Below are 25,057 nucleotides of genomic sequence, written 5' to 3' on the forward strand. Positions count from 1 at the left end.
GCCGGATGTGTCGTTACCCTTCGCACACGTGAGAAGTCATTAGAAGTCATTACTGCGACGAAGAGCCACAATCAAGGTTTTGATCGACGAGGTAGCTTATTTGCGTTGTTTTTTGTTCACCTTTTTTAAAATGCGTTCAGGTGTGTAAGTGTGTTTGTTCATTGCGTAGCACATTTTGTGGTTTTCTTTGGGAGCTTTTTTTCACACTCTCTCTCCTTCTGTTTTCATCTCGATACTCCTCTTGTCGATACGTTCATGTTGATCGTTTAGGATTATCGAGCTTTTTTTTCCTTCATAATGTTTTGGTGTATTTCCAACCGGCACACACGTGTTTTTTTTGCAACTGCTTCTTTCTATGTTCGTTACACGTACTACGAGACTAGCGATTTTTTTTTGTCTGCCTTTAATGTAGAAAACAATCATCTTTGCTGTTCTCTCTAGACCTAAGGCAAGATATGAAATGCGCTTTACCGTTCGTATTACCAGTATAGTGGAATATTATTTTATCCAAAAATTTGACACAACAAATGCTGACGAGGATCTACAGAGCAGTCGTTACTAACGGACATGATTGGACATAATTTGATGGGCACTTAGGAAACCGGCTTAAACTTGCGACAATAAACTCGATGAGTAAGGTTACAAAGACATTTTCAAAGACTGCATAATGTTGGGTAATCCGTTTGGGAATATTGTGTGTACAGAGAATACACTAAAATTGAAGGTAAAACATCACTGTCAGCGTAAGTTTTTTTGTTGTCCAAATTCAAGTCAAAAGCGATGTTTGTGAAAAATTATTAGTCCCATAAAGCATAACTTTTTTAACTGATAAATGAAGCTATCAAATTGTGGTCGTAATAAATTATTTAACTAATCTGCAAAATCAATTACAAAGTTAAGAAAATTCCATAAATAAAATTATGCCTATAATGTTAAAACTATGAAATATTTTAGTAGTTACGAATCATACATTTCGTCGAAATAATTCGCTTTTGCTGTAAGTTTGGACGTAAATGTTTCGGATACACATCAAATGCTCAAATTTCCGTACGAACCGATGCTACACGCTCGTGTGAGTTACTATTGAGTGGCTGCTGGGTGACTAGAGATGGGTGCCTTGCATTGGAAGCATGTTTTAAGTGAAAAGCTATTTAACGGTTTTCAAATTTCTGCACAACCAGATGGAAATTCTTATTTTTTTTTCTTTTATCTGTTTATTCATCTGAAACAATTATTATTAATTGAAACTTTTCCAACTCTCAATTTTTTTGCAAACATTATTACGCAAAGCAATTTTCAACTAGTTTTAATTTTTGTTTTGTTATTAAACATAATGAAAATTATGTTTTTTTTTTAGTACAACGATTTATATTACGTTTGCGCACCTTGCATTGCCCATCTCTAGCGGACGCAATCGTTCGGAAACTGCCCCGAGCGAGCATTGGTGAGTGGAAGAACTCATTCCGTCTGTGAACGCCGTACGGTTCGGACGTGGCGTACAGATTTTCAAGCGTTATAGTTACGAAAGAACGTACAGACCCGTACAAACCGCAAACGTGCTGTGTCAGCTTCCCGTTTCACCGTGATGGTGGTAACGCCGGTGGTGGTAGTGAAGAAATCTTGTCAAATTTAGTGAAACACAACCGAAGGAAGGCCAATACGGTACAAGTGCCAAAGGCGCGTGGAGGACGCGAAAATGTTAGCAGAGGTAAACCTCCCCCCGTACCACGTGGTTGCATTGCTGCACGTTTCTTCTTCGGCGGCATACCAATCGTCTTCCGCATAGTCTTCCGCCGTTAACCGATGCAACTGATGCAACGGTTCGTTAATGCAGATCTCGTACTAGAGGCAGCATCAGCAGTGTCTGTTTACCCTGTATTACCCGTTTGCATCCGGCCTGCCTTCTTTACCTTTTGCTGGTAGATTGATCGTGTACGTGCATGTGTGTGTGTGTGTGTGTGTCTGTATGTGGCCACGAATCATATGGGGAATCGTTTTCGGTTGCTTCAGTTTTTTTTGTTGTTGTTGGTGCTACCCGTTTGCTACCTTTCAATTTCGCAACATTCTCAAAAGTGCAGCTCAAGCATGATTCGTCACAACCGCCGGGAAGTCAGTGAAACGGAAACAGTGCACTAGTGGGAGCATCTTTTGCTTTTATCCACCCTGCGGGTATGCACGTGGGAAGGTAAAAAGGTGTCCCAAAAAAGAGAAAGAAAAAAAAAGAAGAAAAGTATGTCAGCACTGTTCTCTATCCTGCTGGTGGTTAATCCATTGAAGAAGGTGATATATGTTTAGCAGTGTGTGTGTGTGAGTGTTTGTGTGTATGTGTGCGCGTACACCTGATGCCAGTGCATAGGTGCAATAAGGTTGCAGTGTACCGGAAGAAGCTGAAATGCAGAATCACTCAATGTCATTATTTGCACTATGGCCGTATGTTCTACTACCGTTCGTGTGAATAATCTCGTGCTAGCAGTGTGTGCTTCGCAACAGATTGAATGCATCCCTTGCACGTAGTGATCATCGTTACCGGTCGGTGCAGTCGCTGCACCACGTGGAGAGTGTAAATTGGTTTCACAAATTCTCCGTTCAGCGCAAAAATCCCTTTCGTATAAAACCGGGGCAACTTCATTCAGTGCGTCGGCTATCGGAGACAAGAGCCCATTGCTAACAAAACGACCATAAAACGGTGCATTACAGTGCTCAGTCTCGTTGATTTGCTTACAGCTACAGCAGTGGAAAAGGTAGCATAAAACCGACGAAAAGATGCTTTTCCCTTGTCAGTGGTTTTTGCAGCTCTGGTAGTAGTGCGATCTTCATCTCTTGTTGCAGTGATTAATGTGTAAAAGTGTCGCTGCATCAAGGTGTCGTTGCGCTTACAAAATCCGAAAGCTTGTCATTGAGGATACCTGAATTGTAACAGTATGTAACCTTAAACCCGATCCCGAAATCGGATAAGAAGAAAGTGATTACATCGTACCAAATCTCCGTAGTGGTTTGTGTTTTGGCTAACGCAAAGTTTACAACATTTCATCGAACGTTAGTACGGTGGCGTTGGTACTTGTGTAAGTCTATTTTACCACCATGATAAAATGCAGTTCGTACGCGGTAGAATTTGCACGTCAAAAAAGCGTACGAGATGACACAAATGCATCATCAGTAGTAGCACAGTGTCGTGTCTCGCTGTAGCTTTGTGTCGATCGTATCAATACCGACACCGTTATTGTTTGTTGCATCCGACCGATTGTGGATTCAGCTTGTCGGCCAGAGACAAGTTGCCCAACCAATGCGCTCAAGTGAGTCGATTAGCACCAGCTGTCGTGGAAAGTGTTGATTAATGCAGCTGGAACACAGAGCTCCCTTTACCACAGTTCAGTGTGTTGTTGAGGTTTCATACGCACCGAAGTGCACTTCAACTTGAAGTGCTCTGGCATGTGTCATACATGTTTTTTAGGGTGGCAATATCGATAAACGCTTTTTGCGTTATGTTTAGATACCAATTATTGTTAGTTCTTAATTTTTTAAATTACAAGTCTTATTCTATGAAATATGTGAGGCATTTTAAAAAATATTATGTACTTCGTTTTCAAGGAATTTCAATTATTCCAGCAATACTATGAAATTTAATATTGCGCTTTGTAAAATCAAACCAAGCCCTCTTCAGCAATGCAAACAAAATCTTTTCATTCAACATAATTATATTGATTTACATGCATGTAAACAATATGTGTTAGCTCATATATTTTGAAATGAAAGATGAAGAACACTATTGAAATAAATTTCAATATTTTCTTTAAATTACTTCCACGGTAATCATTGACAACTTTTACTACTAATTAAATTTCCGATCGATTGCAATCAATGTGATTTAGGATGTCTTTGCCATCGATTAACAAACTTGAACGGTAATGAGAAACGGATTCACCAATAAATTGTCTTTACGCTTACCTTTGCCCAATGCGATGCTATGCTCTTTGTTTATCATTGTGTGGATCACCCCGGCGCGGATACTATTACACAAACGCCAAGGTTTGCCAAGGTTCGTTCTTATCCTTTTGATTTTCGCATTCACTTTTTGGCAGATGGGAAACCCTATTTTCTACGCAATTAACTCTGATTATTGCTTCCGATAATAGCCGACAATGATTTTTCTGTCTGTAGGCCCCCGGGGTTACCCCCGACCGTCGGATTGTTTCCTATCGATTTGCTACCCTTATGCCTCAAAGCCGTATGGTTTGTTTCGGTAATACCCGTATAAGCTTAAATCACGGTGTATCCCTCTGATCGTATCGTTGGTTGATTGTACCTTTTTTGTTTGGGACTGCCTGATACCAGGCTGATACTCAAAACTGTGTGTATGTATGTGTGTAAGCGAGCGTGTAACTGTTCTGCAGAAATAAGCCTGAGAACCAATACCCTAAGAACCCCTAGTCCCGAACACGTAAATAACATCTGGTCAAGGATCAGTTGCCAAAAACGGGGGAAAAAGGGATCCTTTTGCCATCGCAAATGAACTACCAAAAACACTCAGTTGAAACCTCCCCCCACACGGTTTGCCCTTTCCAACGCATTCTTGGAGAATTAATAAGTTGTACTTGTTTCATCGCCCACCGAACAGGGACGCAAAACCTCGATCGACCAGTTGTCGGCTAACGAGAGCTGGCAGATTTTTAACGAAAAAGCCATCACACCCCATCCATGTTGGGGGTATTTTATTGTTGTTTGTTTTGCGCCAAACGTTCACCGCCCTCACCGTGTCCAGTACACGTGGTGCTAGCGTTAAGAAGATGCTCTACTTTGATCCCTGCATCCGACCCATTTCTTAGCGTATTTCTTTACAAAACTAATCGCACCCCCTTTGGCACGGTACGAACGCTGGCTTACGATCTGACTTTGATCGGTTGAAAAAGGTGGCTGCTGTAGGCAGGCTGACTGTTCTTGGAACGCTGCTGCCGAAGCGAAGGGTTTGATGAGATTTTAATCAAGAGACAAGGGTTCGTACTAACACGGACACTGTCGGATGAAAAGCGTTACTACCCATCGAAGTTTAAGCGTTGATACATTTTCACGGAACTGATTTCAGCTGCAAACGGTTTTTTTTTTGCTTTGACCCGTTTGTAGAACAGGTGCTTGAGGGGAAGAGAAAATGTAATCTGTTCTGTCGTTATAACGTGTTTGAAATTGTTTGAATTCGCATGTTTTACATAATATGCTGGTAATTGAAAAATTATGTTTAGTAGCTTGATTTATTAACTGGAAAATTTGTCTTGATAAATTATTTTATAATCAATGGTCAACTTTACAAATTCGTGGAACTGTTCGACTAAACAACTGTTTTATAAAATCCTTTTATTAATTGTAAAATTAATTAATTTTTCTTGCTATCTAACAGTAAATGAAATGGGCTTTTTGGAGTAATTTTGAATAAGGAACTGAAAAGAATATTCTACCAATTTTAAATTGAACGCCGCATCCGACATTCGACAAAAAACGGATGTTATTCCCAAATGATAAAAAGGCAAAACTAGCTCAAAAGAAAAGTTTTGGAATGACCTACTTACAAATATTCGTAAAACAAAAATAGAACACCATCGTTCACAACTTATTATTGCACCACATAACTTCCCGTTCGTTGCTGTGTTTGAACCAATTGGGTCAGCAAAGCTCAAATCATTTCATTGATAAGGTGCAATAACTAAAAGCAATCCATAATGTAGCGTGATTGGATGAATACTTTGTGGTTTTTTTTTTGTTTCATTTCTTTTTTATTTCAAACAATATCCTTCGATCCTTTCGATAAAAAAAAAACCACAACGATTCTAAACAAACGTTCTGACAACAATGCGCACGGGAAGAATCTTCTCGAGCACTTCTGAGAAGAATGCTTTTCCATTTCCACGTACCAATGCTAAGAGCTTTTTTCCAGAGAAACCGATTGTGAATGAATGAACCGTGTTATTTACAAAAATTGTCTTATTCCTTCGTTCAAACCATTTCGGGTTGGTTTTTTTTTGCATAGACTTCTTTTTTCTGAAAATAAATATCACAAAAGAAGGATATTTGTTCGTTTCCCAAGGTCACAAACTAAGGATAGTTCAGAATTGTTACGGGGACAACATTATGATACAACTTCTCACAAGCGACTTCGTTAGCATTCCTTCACGTTTGGCGAAATCAAACTACCCCCAAAACGATATTGCCAATCAATATGCAACGAAGTGTTCTATTCGCCAAGAAGAGTTCTTGAGATATTGGCAAGAGGACTGCTACTCGTTTGCCAGTAGAATTGTGGTTTGAAGAAATTTAAATATTATGAAAGACGATACTCTAATTTGATGGCTGAAGAGCAGCCCATGAATGGGCGCTACTCGATCAAATTGTTGACCGTTCGGAACTGTTGACAGTGCCCGAAACTACGAGCCCCATTACACCCATTTCACATACTTTCAGATTTATGTTACCTCCGGTCAATGGTTTGTAAATTTCTTAGCCTTATTTAACTACTTTTCAAACAACGTACCCCATTGCGAGGTTCCGCTGTTAAATATTTTAAACTTTGTACACAAATTTGCATTTGTACAAACACGTACCCTTAGCTTAGGGTACGCTTCGCACAGCTCATATTTCCCATCTTTCGTCAATGTTTGGCATCGTTTGGATATTGCTGCGTAGTACCTATTTATAGACTAGCGTCAATTTTTTCTCTTTACCGCTGAATCATGAACAAAAATTATCGTTTTCTGTGTTTTGTTTTGTTTTCTACTCCTTCCACCATGATCACATCGACCATGATTAGACCAATACCGGTGGTATGACACCTTTCCGAATGGAGACGATGCAGAAGCGTATACCTTTTACAGTTTATTACCCACCTAAAGCCTTCCATTCCCAACCTTCCATTGCTAGGTCGTCTTTTGTGGTAAGGGTTTAAGATTACACAAACAGAAGAACATTCGTTGGGATGAATATTGGAATTATTGAATTAGAGGTACAAAGGGGTACAAAGTAATAGAAACATGAAACAATTCCAAGAAATTTGTAGTTTTGAATTGTGAGTTAAAGTAAATGTTACACAACAACAAAGCTGTAAATGCAATGAAGCATCAGAATATAAATTGGATTTTATTGATGCTTCAGAAAACTATGCACAAATACTTTTGTTCGAAATCAGTAGAGCAAAATTTAATTATCGTTTTCTAGTGCATGAAGAACTAACATTATTAAAATTCGAAGAATTTGGCATATAGAAGCATACATACATAGGAAATTTCCAATAATATTTTCTCGTTAGAAAATTGTGTTGCAAAACATAAAAAGAACTGCTTGAATGAAAATGGTTAGGGTTGTACACATAACTATTTGCAATTGAATTTTGCGAATCCTACATATATTTCGTATACATTTTGCTGTGAAAAGGGTGGAATCTACGTTCGACACATATTCACACAGTTAATGAGTTCGTTTATTAAGTGAAACATGAGAATTACTTGAAATTTTCACCCATTTTCGTATTTGGTGATTAAAATTACAGCATAAATATAGTTAGCGTATAACTAACTGTTATCAACAAAAATCATCAAAACTCAAACAATTTAAATTTCATTGAACATGTTTCTATATTCCCGGAATTTGTATGACGTACGAAATTCCTTTGTTTACCAAATAGATTGTATCAATGGCTGGATAGAAATCACAATTATTTATTCTCTCGCATACATATAACCCATAAAACATAATCTCCAAATCATGTATGTTTCAACCCACCACAGAGCTATACGCTTTCCTTCATCAACTTGTAGGAAACTAATTTATATTACACTAGTTTTCCCTTCACACATCTGCCAACACGTTCGATGCGTTCGTTTTACCGGGATAAAGCGAACGGGGGACGTGCAAACCAAACATTACTGCGAGCGTAAAACGCGTACAATAGACGACAGCGATAGATTTGTCGCGATGATGTATTGCATCGACCGTGAAGCTTTTGACCACAGGTTGAAATCTAAACGCCGCATTACACAACCCAGCACGATAAACCTCACACGTACCTATACTCCCCTATGGTCGGTATAGGCCTTAAAACAAAACTGCAACTGGTTGAAAGCCACCCATCGGTGTAATTGCCGATGCAACCTGCCTGTCATCACCAAAACCCTGATGTCCCGTGCCCCCGTCACCGTCGTACCGTCGTGGCCGCACGGTAATGTCAGTGTCGGAGATAATCTGCGGTTATGTTACCACTTTGTACTCGTTGAAAGTTTAGATTTTAGGCGAGCGCACACATGATCCTCGCACAATGCCGTTTTGCCCGTTTCGGTTTACATACCCGCACCGGTGTAAGACGGCAAAGGCAGCCCATCGGGTGGTAATGTTAACCAGCGGTTTTATTCCAGTGTGCATCACAGAATGCACACCACAACACCGGCCGTACCAGGTGGGAGAGGCCGTATGCTACTGGCGGTTTGTATACAGGGCCTAAGGATGGCCCCCAAAAACCGGGTACGGAGCTGAGAGCGTTAATCACCATGATTATGATCGGCACCACTAACATTTGTTAGTCGGTTCGTTCGAAATTCAACCGGCAGCCGTAATCGTGCATGGTACGAGTGGTCGGATCTATTTGCACGATTTGCACGGGAAAGGTGTCCAGCTGGTGGTACGATTTGCGTGTTACACAAACATTTGAACTTTGCGGAACTGTAGCTGCTGTATTCGATGAAAATTAAATGTCATCATTTGATAGGAATCTAATTAACATTGCAATACTTGAAATCGTAGTTAAATGTATGGCAAATGGTGTAAGGATAATTGAAAAACTTTGTAATGTACATCAAGTTTTACACATTGCCGCATAATTTGAAAGTTTTTTTATGGTCCATATCGAATAGTAGTAGTAGCAGTAGTAGTAGTAGTGCATACTTATTGATAGCATTTGTATCGTTACTACTTTTTAGACCAGCGATGTCAAACTCATTTTGGCTTGTGGGCTAATTTGTTTGCAAACAAAAGTGATCTTGCGGGCCAACTTTAAAAAGATCACTTATGTGTTGTAAAACCTACCTGATTACTTACTTCAATTCAATTACAGTGTCAGTTGAAGCCGCCAAAATCTTTCACTTTTTCCTTCGGTTGGTTGTCCAGATCAACAGAAAGGTCCGAAATTCTTTCGGCTTCTGTGTTTCTGGACAGGTTTAAAATCCAAATCCAGAAACTCATGGAAAATGGGCTTTGAAGGGGTAGAACATAATCAAACATTCAAGCTGTGCCGATTTCGGTTCTCAGAATTTATATCAAACATGCTATGGCGGGTTATTCGTAAGGAGAATACATGTGGAAAAACATGTGGAGCATTCCTGAGAAGTCGGAAGGAAATAGAACTAAACAGTTGTTTGGACTTCAAGAGGGATTCAAGAGCGTGTCAGTTAAGTGTAAAAAGAGTATACATACAACAAATACAATTTATTCCACAATTTCCCAAGGAACACCTCAATTAAAATCGGATAATAATCAATGTTCTCCTTATTCATCTGCGGGCCGGATTCAAAGACCTCGCAGGCCGGAACCAGCCCGTGGGCTGTATGTTTGACATGTCTGCTTTACGTCTAATACGTCTAATGTTGAGTATTCTTTTAAAAATTCTGTTTTGAAAAAAATGCAGTTTTTTACGGCGTAGAGAGTATTGACACAATCTCCCCAAACTTGGACAGAGTGAATTGGTCTAATAACAATTCTATACAGCAATAATTGGTTTTTCAAATCATGCTTAGAGTTCCTATTTTTCTAAATGTTCTTCTAAATGTTTCTTATAAGCAGCGCTTCTCGGCCTAAAGGCTAAGATCAAAGTGTTTTTTATAAGAAAACCTTTTGCCAAGAAATACACCAATATACTTAACATCATCTTTCCAAGCAATATCCAAATCACTTGTTTTAAGAATTCTATCTGGGAGACTTTTAGTTCCCGTTGCCCGGGTGAAGAACCATATCGAATAGCAAAAAAAAAAACAACCATGAATCAAACCACAGTAAACGACACATGGTTTTTTTGAAAAGTTGCTGAAAAGTCAAATACACAACGAAAGTTTTTTTCCATGAACTTTTGTATCTTTGAAGTATAACACTGATATGATATTTATTTATTATTTATTTGTTTCTGAAGAACGCATAGGCCGTTGCTTTGCTAGTTTTTCCAGTCTTCAAGTATTTTTTCTTTACTGTTACATAATTTTATGTGAAACTTTTTAATTTCATTCCATGGATCCAAACACCATCGTAACACTTCTCGTTCATTTTTCTTGCAAACAAGTAATTCATCGAAAATTCAACAGAACTTTTCTCTATCGTAACACCGTGGGTACCGTAACGGCCTTTTATTTTGAATATTTAACGCGTGCTAAAATGCCTTTTTTTGGATATCACCAAAAAAACCAGCAAACATCTTCAAAGCCTCCCACAAACGAACAAAAAAAAGCATCCAAAAGCAACACTTCTCATCAACATGAACGACAGACCGGGACAGCCAAAATGGTGTACGCGCTAACGAACACAGCGGTCCATCCTTCGCTGTGCATAATGATCGTATACACGTTGTGTAATTCCTTACCGAAAGCGTGCTGCATAATATGGCAAGTCAGACATCACTTGCCGGCCACGGATACGTTGCTTCGAAACCATCTATATGTGCAATTTCAATTTAAATATTTATTAGGCTTGTGCAGAACTTGTGGTGTGCTAATATGTATTACCTTCTTCATCTGCTATTCTCCTCCTCTCTCTCTCTGGACAGGCATTTGGCTTCGTTATAGCGGCGATTATTACCGAGATACTTTCATAACTATTTGACGAACGAGTAAGGATGGATCGTCGACATCATTGCAGCCGGGATTTTGCAGTGATCAGTCGCCGCACGGATACGCGCACCACACTGAGCTGAGTCCAAATTCGAGACAAATTCGAGTATATTGAGTGTATCTCCCTCTCTCTGTGTGTGCGTATTTAATAAGGCAACCGTGAAAGACGACAGTGAGTGTAAACGTTTCACCATGGACGATGGAGACATATTTGGTTGGTGGTGTGACAATTGGAAAGCGTGGCGTTACATGGTGTCCTGTGCCAGCTACAGTAACAGTTCCTCTTCGCTCCTTTGGGGCCCCGATGTGCTGTGCCGGTTCGACGATGCAAGTGTACGATCGAGCACAATTACCACCGGTGATGGTGCGGTGGAGCTACGGACAGGAAATGGTACAGTGCCGGCCGGCCTTTATCAGGCAGCTACCCAGTGCTATCAGTCGTTTAAGTGTGCCCTACATTCCTTACTTAGCGGTAGTGATCGACACGCGGAAGAAGTGCGATGGAACGATGCGTTGTACGAATGTGCCCCGGAACCGGTTCCTCCCGACAGTTGGCAGCCAGCGGATACAAGCTGCCAGGGAGCCGCCTCACACAACATAACGCTGATCGTACGTCAAGTATTCCAGCCAGTGTCGGAACTGATCCTGAAGCTACCGAAGCTATTACTCCATCTGACCGACATCAGCTACGGTAGCTTGGAACCGATCGACACCGATCGTATGCTGGCCGGTGGATGCTGGAACACTTCTCAGGCTCTCTTTTACGGTGACTCTAGTCGGCTGTTGCAGCAACCGGAACCAGTTCCACAATCATCCCAATCGCCGCGTACTGCAACAACTGTACAATCGCACCGGCTCGTCTGTGGCAATGCAACCGGTGCACAAAGTTCATTCTTCGAAAGTGATGCGTTCGAGCTCGTGAGTGTGTCACTGCTCGAACCGATCCAATGCTGGATGAACATTGAGCTGCAGAATGCACTGGTAAGCCACTCGTGGCTGAACGGTGTAGAACATTCGGTTGCTGCTCTAGCCAGCTGGAACCAAACACAGTTCATCGATGAGATGCCAGCCGGTGGTGATACGTCCCAGGGCCGTTACGAGTGGAGTTTCCTGTTTGTCATTCTGTTCATATTTGCTGGTGGACTCGGAAACATACTCGTCTGCTTGGCGGTGGCACTCGATCGTAAATTGCAGAATGTTACCAACTACTTTCTGCTCTCCCTTGCCATTGCTGATCTGCTCGTCAGCCTGTTTGTGATGCCACTAGGTGCAATTCCTGGATTTTTAGGTAAGTAAGGAAATAAGGATCAACATCCTATACTCATGTCTAATCTCGTAGAATTGCTTCAAATATATCTTAAAAATAGTGCCAAATTAATTGATCATTAAAACAGATCGTTTGCCAATCACCCGCAGAATAGCAGCAATTCCTTTCTCGGGTTTTATCTTTTACTGATTCACCCATAACTACCCCATTCACCCTTATTCTAGATTAACGGATACGCATCGCGTATCCCGAAAAGGCTAAAGATAAAGCGCTAAAACATCAATATTATTACCGTCCAATAGATACAAATCATCATTAGGGACGGTGCTTTGATGTACGTCCGGCCAATTCGTACTCCATGTGGAGTTTGAGCGCCGGTAAATCATTGCCTTCTGCGGGTGCCTTAGAACCCATTTGTCGGCATCTTTTTGTGGCGGGCGGGCTATCCTTCTATCGCTGTATCGATGGCGAGCTGTTGCCGAAATTTCTATTCATGGACCATTTAGAACGAATATCAATCAATCGTACCATTCGCTATTCTCTCGAGATATCCCTACGAGAACCCGCCTTTACGAGGGTGTTGAACGTTCGTTATTTCAAAGGGTGACAGTTTACTTATATAGCGTCTGTATGTGTGTGCGTATAGTTCTGTTCAATTTCGTACGCTTTCATCGCAAAACCACACTCGGGAAGCGTAACGGTTATTCAAAACAAGCTATCGCGCACATTTCCCACGGTTGTTTTTCCAGTTGCTCGGCGCTCATTCATTTTTGCATTTATTGGATGAAAGGAATTGTTAGCTTTTTTGTTAGCCCGAATGTGGTTTGCAAGAAATTTTACCGAAATTGTTTTTGCCATGTTTTGTGGTTGGGGGCAAAAAACTGGATTTTCGTACGGAACCTAACTGTTTTTGAACTTGGGTCAACTTTTTTTTTGTTTATTTGTTGCAGAATGTGCGCCATTCTCGGGCACTGGGGCGCTGGTGGGTTTACATTTGTTACAAAAACTATATTTCACATTGCATAGCAAGATGCGCATCTGAACGTGAAAACAAACCATTGAATCAGGGCACTAGGCGGGGTAATGGCAAGATGGCAAAACATTGACACAATAACATAGCGAAGCGACTTCCTAGCGCAAAAACATACAGTGACGAACGCTGTTGCTATGTATGTATTATAGTATTTGTATATGCGTATATGTGTGTGTATGTGTATATATATAATGGGAAAAAATATGAATTGAATTCCCACCATTCGGAAAGTGAGTTCAGGGCCGTATCGGCCCCATTGCAAGCAACGGTGCTACTTGGTGGAGGCGCCTGGTACCGCACGAATAAGACGAAAGCGAAAGCTTCCGTTTGTTGCCACATTCAAAATGACGTTAACCGGTACACTACCCGTGTCTCTTCTCAACATAAGCTTACGGCCGATGAGCAGGTAAGGAAGGTAAGGAGGCAAGCGGCAACGCTGGTCGTTACATCTGCGAACGAAAGATTTATGGCGGCCAGTGGCATTTTCTCCTATGCGCCATTATTTATATCACGTTTGTCGGGATTGTGGAATCCGCTCGCTTTCACTTGAACCCGTGTGGCTACACTGTTGCAATTGGTACTGCACCACCACATCTTCACATCGCCCGTCTAGCTTAGGAGCGGTGCGACGGAAGCATATTCTGTTTCCGTTTGCGATGGCACGCACCGCAGCCTAACGGTGGCTTTTGAAAGAATTCATTCCCGAAACCCCGGAACACTGTTACTACTCACTTTCGGTAGTGTGTCGAATAAATCTGGCACTGGTTGTAGCCGGTGATGTATGTGCTAGGTTCTGGGCAAATCATCTGCTGCTGAACAGAGCAAACATGAAACGAAACAGCCATTCGGTGCCATTATGGAATGCTTTTTTTTATTTGGGTGTCTACTCTTACTACCAACACCCTTGATGGTGCGTTAGGGCAACAGGACTACTTACAGGGAACGTACCATATCGCATAAACCAACCCGCAGGACGTGGAGTGTGTCAGAACCTCATCTCCCGATGGTACAATTTACTATTTCAAAATTTCAATCCGGTGCGTGTGACGAAACCAGCAGCATGCTTTTGACAAACTTGTGAGTAAAAAAAAAAGTATATCAGGAAATGGCATGTATCATAAGGCAACAAACTCTCGTCTGCGAGGTTTTTACCATTGTCATGCAGCAACGCATGACAAGGGAGTTTGCCGAAAGTTATGCCGTTGAAGCAGATTATGGGCTTCATTAATCAACTCCTCCACGTTAGTTGATGTGTGTGTCTCTGTATGTGGCTCCATGCCTTTGTTACGAATTGCGTTGTATAGTGGGGGGACACCGGTTTTTGGCTGTCTGGTACACCTGCGGACAACCGATGGAAAAGAACACCTGATACAAAGAAGTGCGTTGATAAATTTGTGAATGTGCTCCAATCTGGCCCCTTTCGGAGATTCATTGCTATTAATGTGGGTCAGTGCATATAAATGAAACCGATCTGTCACACAAAACAGAGATTTCGGTGATGGTTCTATGTGAAGTAGTCAGCGGTCAATTGTGAAACAAATATAAACTTTTTTTTTTTAATTTAAGTATCAAACATAAATTCAGAGGCATATGAATGGGTGAAAAATGAGATTTTTCATTGCTAATATATTGACTGTATAATGCATCGCTTATCATACGTTATCATCAACTAGAACAATTATGATGACTTCTATTCTAAGCAAAGTTAGTTAAATTTATCACATTTTGCAAAAATATTACAACCAATTAACGGATTTTTTTCATAATTCCTTTGAGATCATTCAACTATTGCGTAACACTGGAAGGGGGATGGTTGGTTGGTAGATTATTGCCAGCTTTACGATTTGTTACACAGAAGGGAGAAGGGTCCAAATTTGTGTTACTTAACATAAAATAAACTGTTTCTTTGGCCAGTTATGATCAACCTCCATTTAATTGGGATAACGAACAAGCGACTAGAGATTTTGAGCAGCTGATTTGGGATCTCGTGCAGCCAAAATGGGATATGGCTCATGTTTTTGGGATGACCTTCATTTAAAATGGGTACTTAAAGTGGCGGTAAGATAAAAATTTTACTTTAAATTTAAACGATTAATAAAAATCAGACTTCACAAAGATACTTAGACTCTCTTTTACTGCAAAGGAATCGGTAAAAAAAACAGGCGAACGGACAATGCAGCGCGTAACACACCTGCATGGACTCCATATTTTTTTGCGATTTATTTTTTGAAATCATGAAGAGATAGACAAAAAAACAATGTCTAAATGATTTGTGTGAAATACAATTCTACGTCTCTGCTTAAGTTATTGTAAAAGAAAAGGATGTAATGGCCGATTTAACATAGCTAAAAAAAGTTATTTCGAAAAAGTTAATTTTTATTCATTAAATATTGAATTTAAAAAGCGCCAAAAATCATAACAAAATTGTTTTAATAGCCTTTTGCCAATATATATTTTTTTACAATTTTGAACACGTTTGGTAAGCTTTCCTTGAATGTTTGTTTATTTGTTTTATTTGAAGCCAAACTGTTACATAAATAATAGATAGAGAGATGATGCTTCCAGCGTAACGTTTTGTAACGATAGGATGGAATGGGGTTAAAAATTCACAACTTTTGCGGTATATAATAGTTGAACGATCCCTTTGCTACTTCTACCATGGCACATTAACACCAGTTACCGGTGCGAATTATTTGGTTTTTCGGGTAATCCGAAATATTTAAGTTGTACAACAATTTCTTGTCTCATGCACCGTGGTAGTCAATTTTGCGAAAACATAAATAACAAATAATATATATCTACAAGGAAAGTTGTATATCTGCAGTCACAAAAAAAGTATTCATTATTTTACTAAAAATGGCGCCACTAGTAAAACTCCTATCGTATGGAGCAATTGAACAAGTTTGCATCATAGCATTTGTGGTTTTTGAATGACGGATGTGCAGGATAATGCAAAATTCCAGGAGCGGGAATGCCTTGAATGCCCATTCACAAGTGGTGCTGAGAATACACGACAGGAGTGATAATCAACTTATAAATCAATAATAAATAAATAAATGAATAAATACTTGTGCTTTTCACTATTGCACCATGATATGGCTCGGTATGTTATGCATCGTTTGTATCTGCAGACATATAGAAAATGTTTGCAATACAGAAAAATTCACTGGAACACGGGCGAATACATTTGTGATAAAGTGGAAATCATTAGTTGAAGAATGTTAGAACTTGTTAATAATTCCTGTTAATTGATTTGTTATTTTTCCATTGAAGTACTATTTGTTAATGAATATTATTTTTTTTTAAATAAAAATAAACACTCTCCTATTAGGTTATTGGCCTTTTGGAGTCACGTGGTGCAACATCTACGTTACATGTGATGTGTTGGCCTGTTCGGCTAGCATCCTGCACATGTGCTTCATTAGTCTCGGCCGTTACCTAGGAATCCGGAATCCGCTCGGCAGTCGGCATCATTCAACGAAGCGGTTGACGGGCATAAAGATCGCACTAGTGTGGCTGCTGGCAATGCTCGTTTCTAGCTCCATAACCGTTCTAGGTGAGTCATCTGTCGACCAAAAACATGGACATTCATTATTTATCTTTTCCACGTAACAATCGCTCGTTGGCATCGGCACCAATCAGCAACTAATGTTCGCATCCGTTGTTTTACGCGCAGGCATGATCAACCAAAACAACATCATGCCCGGCCCCAACGAATGTGTCATCAATAATCGAGCCTTTTTCGTGTTTGGCTCACTGGTAGCATTTTACATCCCCATGGTGATGATGGTCGTAACGTACGCACTGACCGTGCAACTCCTACGCAAGAAGGCACGTTTTCTCGAACAGCATCCGGAGGGTGAACTATTCCGAAGGTAGGCACACAGACACACACCAAAAAAACGGGGGGCCAACCATCTTCACATTCATGTGTCCCCTTTCGCGATAACCCATTTGCTCACTTCATTGAAACCACTTACGTTTCCATCTTTATAGACTGGGAGGACGGCTGGCATCCTCCAAACACTCCAATAACTCTCAAAGTGATGGCTCCTCCACTTCTAATAAAGCGGTCGAGATGAAGAAATTCACCGTCAATAACAATAAGCAGCCGGCATTTTCGCAGCACGACTCATCGCCACCATCGTCGTTGCCGTCGGTGGCCGCTGCCCATAGTGCGCTTCCTTGGCGATGGCACGGTACCACTACCGGCACCAGCAAAATGGACAGGTACGTTTAACAAGTTGTTTGATGTAATTTTATGTTCTAGAAGTGACCGAGTGAAAAGAGATGTTTATTAAATTATCTTTACAGTTTAATGCACGAAAAAACACTTAAAAAATTAAAATTTGTCGCTTTTCAATTTACATCATGACTCTTGAACATTGTTTTCCAAACCCTTATTCGAACTTTAAGGTAGATAAAAAACACCTCGTTTTATGTTGCAATAATCGTCTAAGTTATCTACATTACTACTTTAGGTTGCGATAATAAGTAAAAATTCAAGAGTTATGAAATATTTCTATACAAATAGTCTGGCTCGAAGCATCATGAGACGAAGCTATTCAAGCCACCCAGTACATGAATACTCAATTTGTCAAACCCAACAATACTGTTACTAAAAGCGCAAGATACTACAGATGCAACTCGCCTGCACAAAAGCAGTTGTGTCCCATCCATTTTATGAGTCTTTTACAAAGTATACACACAGACGGCTGAGCATAGGATGGTTCGATAATTTCACCCACCGAGCTAGTGAGAAAGGTCGCAGATGGCAGACCGCGTCCGTCACGTGGCGCCAACTCAAGGAGAACCATCATCCATCCGTTCGACACTAGCATCATCCTCGCTGCCAAGTGTAGTGGACATTCGTTTAGATTTTTTTTTCTTTCTTTTACAATGCATTGTCCACTGTCCACAGAATGGTGATGGCATCTCGTACACCCGTAGATCCTAGGATTCGTCTATCGCTCAACTATTTGATTTAACATTCTATTGGTTGGATGGATTTCTATTTCGATCTTCCCACCCCGTGTCACAACTGTTGGTTCTTTCGCATAAAAATACATACCTACGACAGACAGACATTGTAGTATTTCCCCCCGTAGCAGTCTGGCTTTCTTTCCTCCCATTGTCAAAATGGACTCATATACAACATTCTCTCAATAGCATAATCGCTTTTCGGTTTTGTGATGTGGAAAGAATCCTTCATAAAGCAAAGTTAAAAATCGTTTAAATCCCTTCACTTACCACAACAACAAAAAATATTCCATCACATTTATTCCACTCACTTCGTTTCATTGTTTCTAACTGTAAACCAACAAAAAAAAAGTTTCACCACAAACTGAAAAATCTCATTTCTAGTTGAAAAGCTTCCATCGCTGTCAGGAAGGATTTTACTGGCCCTTGAAAATTTATGACCTTTTTTTTCCTCTCACATTTGCCCACCTTTGTGTAGTCCGTTAATTACGTCAACTCTCACTCAATTATGCACTTTTTTTTCTTCTCCTTCTTTAACATTTTTCCTTCTCGCTGCTGCTGCTGTGTGTGTGTCTATTCTGGTTTCCTTCCGGCCTGCTGATAGAATGAGCTCAATCAAAGGCAGCATGTCGCATCCGCACCTTGGCTACAGTAACGGTGGTAACCGCACGATCACCAGCGGTGGCAAACGTTCCCGTACCGTCTGTGACCAGGGCACCCAAACGCCGGACAGCATCGAGCGTGAAACGAGGCGCCAAAAATTCTGCTCCTTCCGGATACACCTGAACAGCGTCCCGACGCCAGCGATAAATTTCAATTTGAAGTTTCTTGGCAGCAAAAAGCGCACCAACTTATCGGCGAACGCGGTCGCCACCGAGCAGAAGGCCACCAAGGTACGATGGGGTTTTACGGGCAAACCCGGGACAGATGATGACGGGTGGGCAGGGACGTGAGAGCCGTGAGAATCAAAACACCTTTTGAATTGGTGCTACCGTAGAGAAGGATGGACGATGCCGTCCTAGGTGCTAAATGAATTTAACACTACTGCGCATAATTGGTTGATTGTAACTCGCTCGGGACGAACAGATTTTCATAAAGGCAAAAGCACGCGGGCATCATTTTGTACCTCTCGCTTGCCCATTTTTGCAGTTTTGAGGAAATTTCATTATAACTCTTACATCAAGCACCACAAGGCTTAAGTGATGAAGACCATCATCACAGATTGAATCATATTTCTTTATATTTTTACTTTTCATTTTTTTTTTCATTCAATCATAGAATTCTCCATGTAACAAGGCGGCACCGCCATATGGGGGGAGGGGTAATTCATCCAATGAATATTAAAATAGTTGTGGCAGAAGTAGGTTAGCAAGAGAAAAATCCGCTGCCAGAAGGAACCACAAAACGGTTTATTTATCTGTGCTATAGTCCGAGTCGCTCGTCTAACATTTGAAGCTGACCACTCGGGTCCATCTCCCGATGGACACTGAATCTTTAAACATGGCCACATTAATGCTACTGCAAGTGCTCACCAACGAATTATCTTACGCAAACCGCTAGCCACAAGTCGCGTAACGGCAAGATGTATGTCAGACATTTGGTTTTTTTTTTTTGCTTATCCAGTGAACTGACAGCAACTCCTCGGGGTCACTCTTGGTGGTACGAGGTGTGAAATGAAAATGTTCAAAGAAGCGAGGAATGTCCCGCCGGACATTGGTGACAAAATTGGAAGGTGAAGAAAACGGAACCGAAATGGACCAAACGTAATGAACGACGGACATTTGCGCGTCGTCAGTTACTTTTGCTTGAAAAATGTTGGGAGAATTTGAAGAGTGGGAAAAAAATCACTTCCCTTAATGCCCTCTACGCCCTCATTTCCGGTTCGGAGCAGTCAAATCAACTTTATTCCATAAATTTGCACACTGGTACGGTTTTCTATTTTTATTTTATTTATTTTTTCAACGGATGTGTAGGAGAATTGAAAACTTTTCATAAATCTTTTTTATGCTAAATTTCTATGATTTTTTATTAATTTTAAACTGGTAGTGTTACTGCCTTTAAATAATAGCTTCGTTACCGATATTTATTTTTGTGGGAAATAAGGAAAAATAATAGCAATAAAAACTATTCAAAATACTGAATCAAAATATTCAGTAACGCTATGTTTCGAAAATTTTATCTCCAGTATCGTGTAAATTTGTTTAGACCTTTAAAAAACCTACTCATCCGGACGTTGTTCTTATGAAAAAATCTCACAAATGTTAAAATCTTTGTTCTTATCTCCATGTAGGTTAGCTTCAAATACGTACAAAGACAATACTTTAAAAAAAAATTATCCTTAATTTTCAATCTTAAGAAAAAACCTTTCTGTTATTGCAGCAAGTATTGAGAAGCTAGCAAAAACAGAAATCCGCTAACGGATGGCACTGTTCCAAATGCTTCCTGGTGGGCAGAAGAAAAATAATTTGATTTGCGATATTTGATATTCTGAACAGTATTTAGCGCTATGCACCAACGGAAAAGAAACTTTTCCCTACTTTTCCCGAGCGCATGAAATTATTCAAGGGAATAAACTTTCGTTTTTTTTTCGACTTCTAACATTTATACTTGTACTGTAGAGTACGATACGATGCAAACAATTCCATTTTGGATAGAAATGTTGTTGTTTGTTTACATTTTTGTTCACTTTAGCGCAGATTACTCAAGTTTTGTGATTGTCAATATTTTTTCCTGCGCTTTGTTTATACTGCATCCCCATCTTGATCTTGATGCCCAGGATGGGCAAATAGCTTTGATCTTTACATTGTGACTCCGGCCGAGATTCGTACAATGATCCGAGTTTGGCTGGTGCTTACACGCTGCTCAAACAATTACCCACAACCGTGTAAGGTGACTATCCACACGCTTCAACGCGTGAGAAAGAAAGTTTTTTTTATCTTCATAGAAATTTCCTTCCCCTAACAACGACACGAGGTAAAGCAGGGTGGAAAGGCACCGGGAGCACCGTGTGAAAATTAAAAAGTAATTTAAAAGTTTTCCATCACACACAAAGCGTACTCAAATCTTGGGCTATGATTCGGTTTGGGGCTAAGTGCGGTAGTGAGATGCAAAGGAAGTTTCCTAAAGAGCAATAATACGCACATTACATGGTTCACGCTGTGAAAGTTAGCGCGAAAGCAAAGTCCTTGCGGGGAATATATTATGCCATCCTTACTGTGTCGTTTGCTTATCTAGCGTGCACAATGGGACAGTAGCATTCCTTATGTTACGACACCGGTTTTAATGCTTCGCGTTCAAATCATCGAGAGTCAAATCAACAACGTTTATTGCGTCCCATTCTTTTCCACAACTCAGTGTTACGGAAGTATCTAGGAAATTGTAAAAAACTAATTTAACAATTATTCAAATAAAAATTACCACGTGGAATGCTTAAAGCCGTTCATAATTACACGGGATAATTTCTAATTTAATTTCCATTTTCTATTCATTTCAGGTGTTGGGTCTAGTGTTTTTCACATTCGTATTTTGCTGGGCACCGTTCTTTATACTAAACATTATATTTGCCGCCTGTCCGGAGGCAAAGGTTCCGGAACGGATCGTTAGCATATGTCTCTGGCTAGGTTACGTTTCTTCCACGATAAATCCAATCATATACACGATCTTCAACAAAACGTTCCGGGCAGCGTTTATTCGTCTGCTGCGCTGTAGATGTGAACGGTATGTATGAGAGGGACAGATGACTCTAGTTGGATAGAATTTAACTAATTATCTTTTTTTCTCGTTTGTATTGCAGCTCTGGACGGCCACCAAGATATCGTTCAGTAACGGATAGCCGCGGTGCGATCAGTCTCTGCACACCGTCAGCCTTACCGTTGGCCATATCACTGCAAGGATCATCATTACTTACCCCTTCCACTACACAGGCTACACCTTTAAGCGACTTTCGCGGAAGTTACGAAATTACGGACGACGATTGCTGAACAGCGTAGATTGCGTTGCGACACCTTTCAAAACTTGTTCCAAATATTTGGAAGCATATTTGGAAGCAGTAGTACAGCATTCGAATGTACCAAAATATCACATTCGTCAGTCCGCAGTTCCCTATCACCCACTTCCATAACAAGATAAAACCCGTCCCAGAACGTACAAATAAGTTCACTGATCCTACCGATGGCAGTTGAATAGCAATCATTTTAAATACTAAACTATGTACTAGCACACCCTAGCTGTTACGGAACTCCACCAAATAAGGCTTATAGCGAAGGAAATAAGAAAATGACAGTATTTTGTAAGGCAATTAGCGTTGTTTGAACTGTGCACAACCCTAAATGTGATTTTATATATAAATGACGTAAACAATAGATTAACCTTGTTTGGGGTGCAAGCCTTTATTCCGTTTATCCGAACTTAAAATCTTACTTTTTCTGAACATTTGTATCCACTCCCGTTCACAGCTCGTCTACGGATAGTGTCTCGAGCAATAAAAGATGTACAGATTAACTTAAGATTTTGGTTTTTACACTTTCAGGAGTATTTTCTTCCATTTATCAGGAGTGTTTTGCTGTTTAGACAAAAATACAGTTGTGTAAAATGAACAGTGAAGAGGCCAATCAAAGCCTTGGATATTGAACTGCTTGAGACCTATGACTGATTAATGGGTGAAGGAATCTTAAAAGAAAATATCTCTTCTTTAAGATGGATTGAACCTGTCCTCAAAAAAGCATATCGAATCGAAAAGAACCTTAGAAAAATATAATACTAGAATTTAACGAAAGAAAGAGTTTTTCGAAGAAAATTCTGAATTTCAGCTGAATTTAGCTTAAGTCTACATCGTTTGACAGAAAATCATAATGGCAATGTTACGATCTACTGTTTAATTCCACTCGTATGATTTTCCCAAGAAGATCTTGTACGAAGCGTACTAGGTACGCAGTTCCAGGTTCTCTAAACTGAATGGCCGCTTGTTTAGAAAGCTGCTAAAGTTCTTGTTTGAATTGATATATTTGATATCTAATAATGACTGCTAGCAATGAAGCCGACTTAGACTTATCCTCTCGATCAACTTACCCAAGCAAAGAGATTATCTAATGGAGGTCCAATTAAAAGGATAGGCACTGGACCCTGGCAAACATATATCAGTACTAAAACTCATCCGCACCATTCTTTTATACCTACAACTGACTAACTAGCAGCTTTAGTAATACTAAGGTTAAATGGAATATTAAGATGTAATTATGTATGGGATCTCCACGACTTTCTGAACCTTGTTTAACATAAATTTTATTCTATTTTTTCCTAAGGATGCTTCTTCAGATGGTACATCCATAAAGAACATCCGTAGAAAACATTGAGAAAAAATCAGAAATGTTTCCTATTTTATCATTTCAGCTGAAAACCCCTGTACATTTCCTGCGCCATTACTATTAGCTTTCCCAGCAATGCGTGTGCTTTTGTGCTTTTCAATGAAATATTTCACACGGCAGCTAGGAAACTTTTCAGGCAGCACCATCGCTTTCGTTTATTTTAAATTCAACCGAAACCGAAATGAACTGTGTCGCTTCGGTAAATATATTTCCCCTTCTAAATGAACACATTTTCCGAAGTAGTACCGAACATCACCGAAATAAGCTTGGGAAAGCTTTTGCACCTCTCTGAATAAGTATTGGATAAAGTTGATGGGTTTTAACCAAGAAAGCAGTTGTGCTTTGGAAAGAAAATAGTGATATTCAAATAATTATTTATTTCGTTTGTGATAGTAATCATTTATCTAAACTCTCATAATGTGAATGATATAAATTGCATTCGATGGACGCTTTGATACTTTGTTTTTATTGTAACCATTCAGTTTCAAGGAAAAACATTTTTCCGATAAAAAAAAGCTTTCCACACAGCAGATTTATCATAATAAATTAGACTTTATTTCCCAATAACCATTTCTATTTATACATTTGTAACAAATTTATCTACGTTTTAAAGAAACGAAAAAACATTAAATAAATGTTCCGATCTCGTCGTATATGGTATTGTTCCAGAATGTGAATTTAAATGCTTTCATTTTACATCAAACATTCATACCTGTTTTGGTAAGTATATCGTTTCAAGACCCAATTTCAATCCAGCCATGTATTGGAACTGTTTAGCCTTAAAGTGCTGTACACTGTTTACTACCGCTCACAGGCTGTCAGTCAACAACGGCAGTACATCAGCCGGCACTTTACCATCCATCACGTTCATGCAATAACCGTCTCACGTGAGTATAATGCAACATTACGGGCACTTAATGCTGCGTTAAAAAATAATCTTCTCAGAAACAAAAACACGCCACAGAGCTCACCCACAATGTGTGGTATAATATCTGGCTAGGGTATGGTATTTCTTTCCTTTTTACAAATTCCTTACTTTCCATTTTCGAAAAACATTTGGCAGCACAACCTGTAAAAATATCACCACCCCTTTGCTCGATACATTTCGTAATGGTTCGTTTATTTTGTGTGGTCTGCTCAGCATCGTGATCAAACGCTGCGTAGATGTCCAATGTGTTTGAGTAACGAGAATTGTGTATCCCTTTCGTAAAACAGATTCAAACGATACCTGATAAGAATATTAATTAAGACAGGTTCGTCCCTTTTGCGTTCGGTACGTGAACTAACCGTGGGTTAGGAATTGGGGTTTCCATACACAACCCGGCCCGTTAGATGTGAGGCATTAACGACCGGATACCTGTTGGATCGTTTGAAGGGAACGAAGCGTCCAATTGCTCTTTTTGTTGCTATCCTTCGCGCTAACCACGCTATCCACGGTCTGTTATCACCGGGCACCTTCCTTCCTCGGCAAACAACATCCGCTTCGCCATTTTCTCAAGCAATCCCGAACCATCTCTTGGGCTGCACGCAAATTATCTCATACGCATTCACCACACAAGCGTTCTCCGGT

The 25,057-nt window shown here is 40.1% G+C and overlaps 1 protein-coding gene across 2 annotated transcripts; it reads left to right on the forward strand.

Annotated features, from left to right (window-relative positions):
* Positions 1-1,415: 1,415 nt before the first annotated feature.
* Positions 1,416-22,485, forward strand: LOC125764301 (D(2) dopamine receptor). Of its 2 annotated transcripts, none has more exons than XM_049428429.1 (8): positions 1,416-1,708; positions 2,725-12,132; positions 16,476-16,700; positions 16,821-17,019; positions 17,141-17,374; positions 18,729-19,017; positions 21,618-21,841; positions 21,918-22,485. In XM_049428429.1, the coding sequence occupies exons 2-8, from the start codon at positions 11,037-11,039 to the stop codon at positions 22,102-22,104; spliced, it is 2,454 nt and encodes an 817-aa protein (XP_049284386.1). In that variant the 5' UTR covers positions 1,416-1,708; positions 2,725-11,036; the 3' UTR covers positions 22,105-22,485. The 2 variants fall into 2 exon arrangements, with proteins under 2 accessions (XP_049284386.1, XP_049284385.1); XM_049428428.1 differs by having other exon boundaries at positions 10,781-12,132.
* The last annotated feature ends 2,572 nt before the right edge of the window (positions 22,486-25,057 follow it).

Source organism: Anopheles funestus, chromosome 2RL (assembly GCF_943734845.2).
Source record: "Anopheles funestus chromosome 2RL, idAnoFuneDA-416_04, whole genome shotgun sequence".
Classification (NCBI taxonomy): Eukaryota; Metazoa; Arthropoda; class Insecta; order Diptera; family Culicidae; genus Anopheles; species Anopheles funestus.

What these genes read in the sequence shown, in the direction of transcription:
- LOC125764301 (XM_049428429.1), top strand. Translation starts at nt 11,037, where the DNA reads ATGGACGATGGAGACATATTTGGTTGGTGGTGTGACAATTGGAAAGCG. An exon ending in TAGCTCCATAACCGTTCTAG is followed by an intron (nt 16,701 to 16,820) that starts GTGAGTCATCTG and finishes TTTTACGCGCAG; the next exon opens with GCATGATCAACCAAAACAAC. An exon ending in GAGGGTGAACTATTCCGAAG is followed by an intron (nt 17,020 to 17,140) that starts GTAGGCACACAG and finishes CCATCTTTATAG; the next exon opens with ACTGGGAGGACGGCTGGCAT.